Source organism: Trichoplusia ni, chromosome 6, assembly GCF_003590095.1.
Source record: "Trichoplusia ni isolate ovarian cell line Hi5 chromosome 6, tn1, whole genome shotgun sequence".
NCBI lineage: Eukaryota > Metazoa > Arthropoda > Insecta > Lepidoptera > Noctuidae > Trichoplusia > Trichoplusia ni.
The window spans coordinates 5,544,830-5,557,058 of record NC_039483.1 but is presented as its reverse complement, the minus strand read 5'-3'; the positions used below and the strand labels follow the sequence as shown (position 1 = coordinate 5,557,058).

At 35.2% G+C, this 12,229-nt stretch overlaps 1 protein-coding gene across 1 annotated transcript in view; it reads right to left on the bottom strand.

Moving 5' to 3' along the window:
- Positions 1 to 12,229, bottom strand: part of LOC113494762 (octopamine receptor Oamb) — an 89,905-nt gene that overhangs the window by 41,057 nt on the left and 36,619 nt on the right. The window contains exon 2 of the mRNA XM_026873213.1: positions 3,308 to 3,511. Coding sequence (XP_026729014.1) covers positions 3,308 to 3,425 — 118 coding nt within the window. The 5' untranslated portion in view covers positions 3,426 to 3,511. The remainder of the gene's footprint in view (positions 1 to 3,307; positions 3,512 to 12,229) is intronic.

The following is a 12,229-nucleotide window of genomic DNA, read 5'->3' as shown; positions in this document are numbered from 1 at the left end:
TCGCGGACAAACAATGTGACACGTTAAATACATCAAGATTATCGATTCAGTCAATCGGCATTCGTTTCAATATTTGCAATGAAGCAACTGACAAAATGAAAAACGTACCGATAACTTTAATGAACGACCGATATTAATTGTACTAATATTTATATTAATTCTCGAAGTATAAAGTCCTTCACTAACTAACCATTAGTATAAAGTTATAACAATGTAAATGTTGAGACTGTTTGTTTGTGATTCAAACGTATATTCCCCGATGTAATCGCCTAATGGAGTCTTCTCGCCCGCTGCCTCCAGCCCTCAACAGGTGAAAGCAGAAATTCCAACAATTTACACGAACATTAAATGTAGAGATAAATTATGATACTAATTTTCTCTTGTGACTTTGCTTGCTTAAGTTGTAACAATGTGACTGCTGACAGTTGTGTCTATTTGTATTAGTTTTGAGTGTTGGTTATCAAAATATACGTTGCTGAAACTTTGATCTTTATTTTTAGTTAATTTTTGTGATAACAGTAGTAGAAACACGTCTTTTTAAATATCAACTGTCTAGCAATGACGGACAGACGGACAGAAACTGGAAAAAGTAGGCGCTTTAAGCCTAGTATAAAAATCGATGTGCAATGATGAAGTATCACAATCTATGCGTAAAAGGTATGGAAGTATTCATTGTGACAAAAGGTGATGAAAGTAGGGTCAAAATTGTGCATCGTTTCAATTTCAAAAATGTAGAGTCAAACGTTAACAATGTTTTTATTAAATATCTGATTTTTAAATCTATCACAAAATCTCATTGAAACTATGACCTTTTCAAAATATTACTCTTTATTCAGTGGTAATGTTGATCGATGTTTACAATGCGACTCGGTGACCTTGAGCTACTATATTGCATGTTTTACTCCGGTTACAGGTTATGCAGTTTGGACATTTGGATTTTAGGGTTCCGTAGGTATAGTGTACAAACGGAATCTTAATAACTAGGCTTTGATCTCTGTGTCTCCGTTCGTCACCAGGCTCTATCTTATGAACCGTCATAGCTGAACAGTTGGAATTTTATCAGATAAAGTTTTTCTGTTGCCGCTATAATAACAGTTACTAAGTTTGAAGTAAAGCAACGTTGTTACGATACGGAAACTGAGGGAAGAAAAGCTTTTAAATTTATTTGTTAACCAAAAAAATTCTTTTTCTTTTCTTGGTATTGCGTGACCGCCATTTTCATCATCATCATCATCTCAGCCTATAGCAGTCCACTGCTGGACATAGGCCTCTCCATAATTTCTCCAGCGCGACCGGTTCGTTGCCACCTGCATCCAACGGGACCTAGCGGTTTTCACCAGGTCGTCGGTCCATGGACCGCCATTTTACCGGTTATTAAATACTAAGTTGTAACGCCATTATTGTTTGTTTATTCCTAACACGGATAGCCAAGTAGCATAGATTATTACGAAAAATACAAACAATTATGTCCACATGAACCTATTCCAGAAACATTCTAATTCTTACGAAATGTCATTTGAAACATACTATTTGGAAAAAAATAGGAATTAGAAAAGGAGGTTTGAATACAATTCCAAGTAAAGTCGACCGCCGCGCATCACACCAGAATAAAGTTCATGTATGTACTGTCAGGGGCTGCCAGGAGGCTTACTACCACGATTTAAAGTAGAAGAGAGATGCCGCTCTAAGCTGTGTGTTACGCCTTCACGCTTCGACAACCATAATAATTATACCTTAACTAGCTGTTGCCCGCGACCTCGTCCCCGTGGGTAGAAGATATAAGTTATGATTTAGGTATACCTGCCCGGTTTTTTTTTCACATTTTCCATTGCATCTTAGCTCCTATTAGTCGCAGCGTGATGGTTTAAAGCCTAAAGCCTTCCTCGATTAATGGGCTATTAAACACAAAAAGAATTTTTCAATTTGGACCAGTAGTTCCTGAGATTAGCGCGTTCAAACAAACAAACAAACAAACTCTTCAGCTTTATATGTTAGTATAGGTACGTGGAGGTATACCCTTAGGCCGACTCGAAATCCCACCATCGCTATAGAAAGTCATGAAGGACTTCGGTTGGACCCAAACTAGTACGGCGATGGATAAAATTAAATTATACAGTAATAAGCTACAAACAACTCATCTTATTCTCGTATTATCAAAATGTGTTTAGCTTGTCATGTGATATGTATTTCAAAAATTAATTATTGTGAATGTTTGTTCCAAGCAAGCCCTCTGATATACTTTTCAGTACTTTGCGTATAAATGAACGCCAGGTATAAATATCTCACGCTTTTATTTATAAAACGTGGTCATGATGAGAGAGGTTTCAGATTTGATTTTTATTGAAATAACTTAAAGTGCTGTGATGAGTGATTTTCTAAGTTAAAGCATATACTTGGAAAGATTAAATTCTTAAAATATCTATAAAATAAAACCTATTTTTAGTACGACCCTGTTACTTTCATTATTTTTAATGGAATATATTAGGTGATTGTTTTAAAGCTAAAATTATAAAAGTTGTAAAAAAATATGTATTTTTCGTTCAAAAACTTGGAGTTTTACACCTTCGCTCAAGTGCGGAGAAACGTGTATTTAGAAAAAAAAAACAAAACTCTTTCAACAGTAACTAAAACATCAGCTTGTTTTCCTTCCATTTTGTTTACAGTTTCTTCGCCCGTCTAACGGACGATACCTGATACCGTTTAATTACGTTCTCACAAAGAAAACAATTCTTTTCTAAGAGCATTTTACCATTTTACACTAAAGATAAAAACTTTTCTTAAAATATTAAGTTAAGTGCAAGTTCTGCACATAAATCACGTAGACCCGTAGCGGCGTAGCACGTGCTACGACGTAGAGCGTACTACGATACAAAGGGGAAAACGGGATTAAACGGCAAAGGTACGAATGTGTTGCTAAGATGAAAGGGTTCAGAGTGGGTTGAAATGAAAACGCTTGGATAGCAAGTGTAGGGCGTAACGATTAAAGTACTTAATTCGCTGTCTTGTTAGCGTTGGATTTCAATTTAGAATTACGTTTGTGTTTTGCTTCGTATGATCTTTATTCGGTCGTCTTAGGTGGTTTTGAATGTAATTACGTAACACACGTATTGCAAAGTATGTTAAGCAATTACAAAACACGACAGATCCCATTGATACTATTTTGGTACATTCAATTAACTCTACAAATCTGGCAAAATTAATTGCTTTTGTTTGTTAAAAGGCAAACACAACAAATTACTGAAGAAATTTTTACAAATTCCTCTTTCGTGTTTTCACAATTCCGTTACATATAGAAAGATTGTCATACCTGCAATGACTAGTACGTCGATGAGCGCTAGTATGGCTAAGCTGACGAGGCTGACGGGTTCATCCCAGCGGACATCTTCGAGCAGCGCCTGGCACGCTGTTTCGTTCAGTGAGCGCATATTACGCGCGTCGCACCGCGCGCGCGAGCCGCCGCGCGGCGCATCGCCCGCTCGCCTTCAGGTTGTCACTGACATTTTGTTTGTGCCTGTAACAAAGGTTACATAGATGAGTATTCACTTAATTACATGGTTGTAAGGTCACTAGCTGTTGATAGCTTGCTCCGCCCGCTACAAGTCGAAAATGATAACACAAATTCGGGATAAAAACTTTTATATATGTCAATCCTGGTTATTAACTATGTGTGTCAAATTTCGTCCAAAACCGTTTTGTGGTTTTTGCGTGACAGATGATTGTTACCCCCAAGCATCTATCCATATAAACAAAGTTTTACTTTTAGAAGGATAAAAAAACTGTTTCAAAACCGCACTATTGTTATTGAAGTAGTCCACGCCTCCCCTCGGGTACGGATGACGGTGATACATTGCGTGGAGCTTACGTCATGGTATCCATCATAGTTTATTGTGCGTAAACTGCGAGTAGATTTATTTTTATCTAAGTAAGAAGTGAATGAAATAGAAGAGCCTTATGGAAAGTTGAAATGATTTTGTCATTTGGACCCTGTTTGTACGAGATATTCTAAGATGGAATTCCATTTTTTTTGAAACCCTAAAAAAATACTACTTACTTCTTTACTTAGGTAGGCTTAGGACTTTGCCCAGCTATAGAATATTTTATTCAATCATAGGCCATACTCATTTGCAATACCTTAATTGTATCAATATCAACATACCAAAGGCATCATTGGGATAATTATTTAACAACATCAACAATAATTACTTTTAAAAAAGAAATCCATCTGATCCACCAAAACTATATTTTATCGGTCCTTGATGGGCATCAATTAAAGCATTTACCAACTGGCTACGACCACACTGCAGTATACTGTATATATTATCCAGTAGAAAGTTCCTTTAAATTATATTCTTGAAGGCTCTTCGAACATGTTGTATGTACAATGTAAGCACAACTTAGAACTCGCCTTAACGATATCTCGCCACTTTTGTACTAAAGCTGAAGCAATAAATTAAAACTTTTCAAACTTAGTACCTCTAGATCTTCAGGTCTTTAAGTTGGAAGCCTTTTTACTGGCTTGCAAGACTGGCTTATAGAGTCTAAGAATTTTCTGCTCAGTTCCCAGAAGGTAGAAATTATAGACCAGTTTTTAGCTATGTAGAGTCAGATGGTAGAGATGGACTTCAGCAGTTGATAGCTGAACTTTATTTTCTAAGAAGAAAGGAGACGCAGAATTTCGTAAATATTGCTATCAAATCATCTCATAAACTTTTATTGTTATTTATAAAATAAAACTACATACTCTTTGCAAAAGTATTCTGTTGGTTTTCTTAATAAACGGAGCAGAATTATGTCTGACAGATTGAAATGAATTGTCGTAACTGATCTTTTGTGCATTTTGACCTGTCGTGTATCATTTATGCAAAACTCTCACTATTAATCAATTCTCTCGAAGGACATGCTAAATTTATCTCACACGGAATTTCATCAATATTAACACACCACACACACTAAATATCTACACACATGTGTGTATATCGTGTATGCATAGTAGAGCCTCCAAAGGCCTACGAATGTGTAGAAGGATAGAGGCCCTCAATTAAACTAAACTGAGATCGGCAAATAAGCATTACAACTACATGTTATGAAGACCAAGTCGGGTAGGGTACAAGGTTACAAGAAAATTTACTTCTCAATATTATACTGGCTTTTGCCGGCGGCTTTGCCCGAACTTGTCATCATCATTAAAGTCATCAATTTGTTAGGGCGTCAGCCTGAATTTTAAGACCATTTCAGGAGCTAAATTTTACTTCAAAAACAATTACGAACGGTTAGAAAAAAGTGTCTACAATTCTTTTTGCTAAGACATCTAATCAATTTTTTAACGTCGGCGTCGTTGTAAGACTGGAGGAAAGTTTTATCACAATTTAATCGATTTGGGTTGGCAAAAATGATAGTTTTTACACAGGAAAACAAAACTAAAAGGCAGACCTGTAACATATTAAAGCGACATTTAATGAATTATAATGGAATAGCAACTCCATAACTGTAAAATCTTTTCTATTTATATTTAAGATTAAGTTAAGAATTGTATAAAACTGTATCTTTATGGTCTTTCTTGATTTCTTTTAAATTCTCTCCACCTACTATATATGTAAATTAAAGCGGATGCTTGAATCGATGTATTTAAATCGAAATCCATATATAACGTACTTAGCACAAAATGTAGAGTCAACTTTGAAGCAGTTTATCTTACTCTTGTACCACACACCTACGGGTCAAGTAAGCCAGTTCACTAATTAACCCTCCCACCGCGATCGCAGGCTTTTGTTTGACTTTCTAATCGTTCCGCAGAACTATGTTTTTGGTCAGACTATCGCTTTGGATTAACCCGACTAATAGTAGGGTTAATCTCTTTGATTAAGTTTCACAAATATTTTGATTAACGATGAGATATTAATTTTAGACAGTTCCTATTTGTATTGTCCTGGCTTGAATTGTTTTTGATCAAGTTTGTCAATGTTGTTTCAAATGTTGGTGTTGGGAAATCGGTTGGAAATTGTGCTTATAAATAAAGACTGTAAAGAAAAATTCTCATCGCGCTTGCTCGGTTGCGAGTTTGCAATTTCCCATTCCGTTTTAGCATTCAGATTTCCTCGCCGTGATTTCCTTTACCGACCGCCTGTTAGGTTTCAAGGCTTGTACTCACTTATAAAAAAATACATTGATAATAGCCTGGGTTTCAACCTGTAACCATACCAAAACTTTACCACATGGATTCAAGGTCATCGAAAAATCTTAATCTAATAAAACCTTTATCCATCTTAATCTCATCCCAAGAATAAAACGAAATCCATCCATCCCCTGAATCAAATATAATATTTTAGGACAGTCAATACTCAAATTAGATTAGGAAACAAGGGCAAGCGTGCCAAGACATCTTTAATAAAAAAAATGTTGCAATCCATTGATGGTATTGATATTCCAAGATGGTCGGCATTATATTTTATGGGGACGTCGTAATGCTGTGGAGCCGCGTGTTGGGATTATGGAATAAGGAGAAGCATGGAGATGCCAATGTTGATATTATAATTTTCTAGGGTACCGTTACCAAAGGGAAAAAGCGAAACCCTATTACTGTGGTATGTTCTTAAGACTGACACCAGGCTGTATCTCATGAACACTGATAGCTAAAGAGCACAAATTTACAAATATGAAGCGTTTTGGTTATTGCTATAAGATGATAACGAAAAATCGAGGTTAAGCTCTATGTTGAATCTGACTCGACTTGAACGTTTTTTATTTATTAAAATAATTTTCTGTTATTAATATACGAGAAAGTAGTTCGTAAGGTTGATTTTTCACCAGCAGTGAATCTTTTGGCGTCTTCATTCCGAATTTATTGACTACAGGACAGATTTAAGAGAAAGCAATTGTAATTAGCTTTTTTTTTGGTTGGACGAAGAAAACATTAATGATCTCCCAGTAGTACATCAACAGAAACAATCTTTGTCATCAACTAAATAATATTGTGTCTCCACCGTTTGAACTGTCTGTCCGTCAGTCTCTTTGAACAATCAAAAGACTTTGTTATGTTCACTGTTCCTTGAAATAAATAAATCCTCTTTATCGTTCAGATACATTCGGATATGGTACATAATATTGACAGAAGCGAAATGAACTAGGGATGAAATAAAACGCAGTTACACGTTATTAGTTATAGTCTTTTTTATCTAGTTTGTATATACTAATTGGTATTTTAAGAAATTTCTTTATTTATTTTTTCATCGATTTTTTAAGAAAAATTACATAGAAAATACTTTTCAATACAAAATTGTCTTCAACTTTTTTTTTTGTGATATTTTTCAAAATGTTACCCAGACTTGACCGTCTACATAGAACAGAATTTCAGAATAAAAAAATTAAAGATAAAACGGGTATTATACAACCCAGTGACAAACGACGCGAACCTTTAATTTAATACCCGTCTAATTTACCTTAACTACCGCTCAAATATCTTTGAGCTTTGATACTCAAACTAAAAAGACATCAGGATTCCATTAGCCTTTATTGTTTTCATACTTATCTTTATGTCTTTATCCGTCAACCGGCGTTAGACGATCGACTTTCACTTGTTTGAAGTTGTATAGATTTGTAGAGACGATCGCGCAATTCCCCCTCGGACCTCTGAAGAGTACAGACGTGCCGCAAGTTAAATAGTATATTTTTATTAAACATTAAAAATAAAATTATTCGTATTTAAAAATCAACGAATACTAGGAGTGCATAACGTTGAAGAAGTATCAGTGTCACATATCCGTGGTTACGCACTACACACACAAACAACGGCGCAAGATCAAGAATACTAACGTTAAAGTGTGCATTTCCTTTGTTTACACACAGAGGTCTCCCAGGACTGGACGGAAAGGTAAATTCTTCGACTTTATCGATCGGCGACCAATTTGCTTGACCCCTGGCTCAATTGTACTGCGTGGTGCTAAAAACTGACATCTACTTATCCATATCGCCCTAGTACTTTTTATTGTGCTTGGAACAATATCTCTGACATGCCTCTAAACCGCACCCCCCCTGCGTCACCTGCCCCGCGGACACCCGAAGCTGTACCGGAAAGCAACCGGAGTGCTGCATTGTTATTTGCCTCGGGGTTTGACCACCAATCGTTGCAGCACTGCGAGTCGGAGCCTGATCTGCACGCAATCACGGCTAATATTACCGAGCGAAAGAAAAGGAAATATCATGAGGAGCACAAAGATATTACGGCGCTTATAAGAGAGATGTTTTCCTCTTTTTCTGCGGAACAGGAAAAACGCTTTCAAGACCTCAAAACAAGTATGGAAGTTATGTCCCACAAATATGACGAATTTCTTACTAAAATTGCCTCCCTCGAAAAGGAAAGGAAAGCTGATAAAGTCCTGATCGTAGAATTAGAGGAAAAATTGGAAAACCTTGAACGTAAGTCTCGTGGGGCTGGGATTGAAATTAGAAATATGCCGAAACAGACTGGGGAAAGCAAGGAAACATTATGCAATGAATTTATGCAATTGGGAAAGACGCTAAATATGGAAATTGGCAGTGCTAGTATAAAAGATGTCTACAGACTCAAGTCAAAAGATGGATCCAATCCGATAATTCTCGAGCTCACTACGGTCTTGATGAAAGATAAGATCCTGAAGGCCGTCAAAAACTTTAACAAATCCAAAAGCAAGGGAGATAAATTGAACACGACTCATTTAAACCCCAGTTACCAAGCAAAACCACTGTATGTATCTGAAACATTAACACATAAAACTCAGAATCTGTACTATCTGGCTAGACAATTTCAAAAGTCTTATAAATACGATTTCTGTTGGACAACAAACGGGATTGTTTACCTTAAAAGAAACGAAGACTCACCTCATATTCGCATAAATTGTGTAACAGACATAGATAAACTGAGGCGCACAGCATGACTACTTAGGGTAAAATTTTATAATATCAAGTATTGTAAAGCATTTTTTATTTTTTTGTTGCATGTTACTTTTTCTATTCTAAGTTTATTTTTTTGTAACACATCTCACTTCACACGATACACACTCATATATCAAAACTACAACACTTATTATTATATACCATTATGTTTAAAAATTAGACTCCATTATAAAATAACGATAACATTATATTACATTATCTACACCATATATTATACATATTTATTTACACAATTACTTACTTACACATACATTTGTTCGGAATTTACTAAGACTCTGTTCGCAAACCCAGACCACTACTTTTTAAAACATTACCTACAACTTAAACATTCAGTGATGTAGTTAACCTAACTAGTAACATAGATAACACATATGTTTACCAATCACAAACGGTAGATATTGATGATTGTTATAAAGTAATATCTGTAACTAGCGAGCACCTATTAATAATAACGCAAAATATAAGAAGCATTAACTGCAATATATCAGGTTTGGAAATATTATTAACTAGATTAAGACTCAAGTTTGACATAATTATATTGACCGAATGCTGGCTCTCACGTGCACAAGTAATTCCAAATCTAATTGGATATCATCATACGGCTACACAAATCAATCCTAAACAAAATGACGGAGTTGTGATTTATTATAAAGATACATTAAATCTCTGCATTGAAGAACCGGTTACCAAAGATAGTAATTGTTTGATCTTAAAACTTAACAACCAAATCGCCATAATCGCCATATATAGGTCACCTTCTTATAATATCTTAGATCCCTTTCTCTCATCTTTAGACGCAATTTTGAAAACACTCTCCTTATTTAAACATGTAATGGTCATTGGGGACATTAATATAGCGATCAACGCCAGCAAAATAGATCTAAACGGTGAACGATACCTAAATTTAGCATCTTTTCATGGTCTTTTACCAGCACATACTTTGATCACACGAAGTAGTAGTGAGACCTGCTTAGATCATATATTAATAAAAACAAGTTATCCTATACATACTATTGTCCCTTGTACAACATTAACTGACCATTACCCGGTCTTAATAAGCTTAAGTTTAAAAAAAATACGCCAGTTTGCAACTACTACTATAAATAAGGTAAACAAAAGAGAATTAGTAAAAGATCTCCAGGAAATTGATTTTAAAACAATAAGTCAATGTGAATATCCAAATGTCGCGCTCAATAATTTCATAAATTGCCTACAAAACGTTATTAACAAAAATACCAAAACGATAACTCTCTCTAAACGTAAAAAAATTATAAAACCTTGGATAACACAGGGGCTACTTAGATGCATGAGAAACAGGGATAAATTGCATAAAAAGTGTAAATCTTCACCGGGAAACGAATGCTTAAAAATTACTTATACTCGCTATAGAAATTACTGTAACACTATATTAAGAAAGGTAAAGAGAGCCTATGAAACAAATCAAATTCAATCTGCCCAGAATGATAGCAAAAAACTGTGGAAGGCTATTAAAACTGTTACAAATACAACCAAGAATTCAGCTTATCCTAAAGAACTCCTGACATTATGTAATTCTACTAATAAATCATTAAATGAAATAAACTCATATTTTATAAATGTGGGAAGCTCGCTTGCTGATAAAATACACCAAGAAAATACTCATATAAATACAAGAAAACCTGACATAAAAATAAATAATTCTCAACCTAATTCATTTTTATTAACAGACACTAATGAAGAAGAAATTGAACGTCTAATACTAGGTCTGAAATCGGATTGCGCTCCTGGATGTGACAAAATTAGTAGTAACTTTCTTAAAGAGAACAGGGAGGTTCTTATTCAGCCACTTACCACAATTTTCAATAAATGTCTACAGTCTGGAGTGTTTCCTGACTCCCTAAAAAAGTCGGAGGTGCGTCCAATTTATAAGAGTGGGGACAGAAATTGTATTCACAACTACAGGCCAATATCTATTCTACCATCCTTATCCAAAATCTTAGAAAAAATAATAAATGTTAGACTAATCAACTATCTCGAAAAATATAATTTACTCTCAGCAAACCAATATGGATTCCGGCAAGGAATGTCCACCGAACAAGCTGTAAACTCACTTGTTGATTATATAAATAGAAACTTGGATAAAGGGAAAAAATGTGTTGCTATTTTCCTAGATCTAGCCAAAGCGTTTGATACAATTTCTGTCTCCATCTTACTGAAAAAACTTGAGCGGATCGGAGTCAGAGACAAGCAGTTAGAACTTTTTGAGAGTTATCTGACTGGGCGTTTTCAGTGTGTCAAAGTGGATAAGTACCATAGTACATATCTGCCAGTGACACACGGCGTACCACAAGGCAGCATCCTGGGTCCTACTTTGTTTCTTGTCTATATAAATGAACTCACCAATCTCAATATCACTCATGGCAAGATTATCTCGTTTGCAGATGATACTGCTCTGGTTTTTTCTGCCGACACATGGGATGATACCTTTGATGCTGCACAACTAGGTTTCAACAAGGTTGGAAAGTGGCTGAAGTCTAATATCCTTACTCTTAATATAGACAAGACCAAGTACATTTGTTTCAGCATTAGGCATATGCAACAGATTAGTAACACTCTAAATATTATACCGCACATATGTGTCTCTGAACAAAATTGTAAATGTGATCCTCTGGAACAGGTGGAAACAATTAAATATCTTGGTGTTACAATTGATAGCAACCTTAACTTCAAAGAGCACATAAAAGCACTATGTGGTAGAGTTAGAAAACTAATCTACATTTTCAAAAATCTTAGACATATCACGGAACCTAAGTTGCTGAAACGAATTTATTATGCTCTTTGTCAGTCACTTATAATGTACTGCATTTCCTCATGGGGTGGAGCAGCAAAAACCACAATGAAGTCCATTGAAGTCGCCCAACGTGCTATATTGAAAGTTTGTCTGTTCAAGAGTTTTTATTTTCCTACTGTATTACTTTACCAGTTGTGTGAAGTTCTATCTGTGAGGCAGTTGTTTTTACTTAACATCGTCCTATTACAACATAGCAAATTAACTTTTAATCCAAAAATTATGCAAAAACGTAGAAATTATATGATATGCAATAGATTCTCCCACACTGCCACAACCTTCAGCACTAGGTTTTCCAACTTCATAGGCCCTTATATCTATAATAAATTAAACAAAATACTAAATATTTATCCACTCACAAAGGCTCAATGCAAGAAGAAAATATACCAATATCTACAGAAACTCAACTATGACGAAACTGAGCTACTCTTATATATTCCACTTTAATCATTACATAAAACATCGACAATGTTC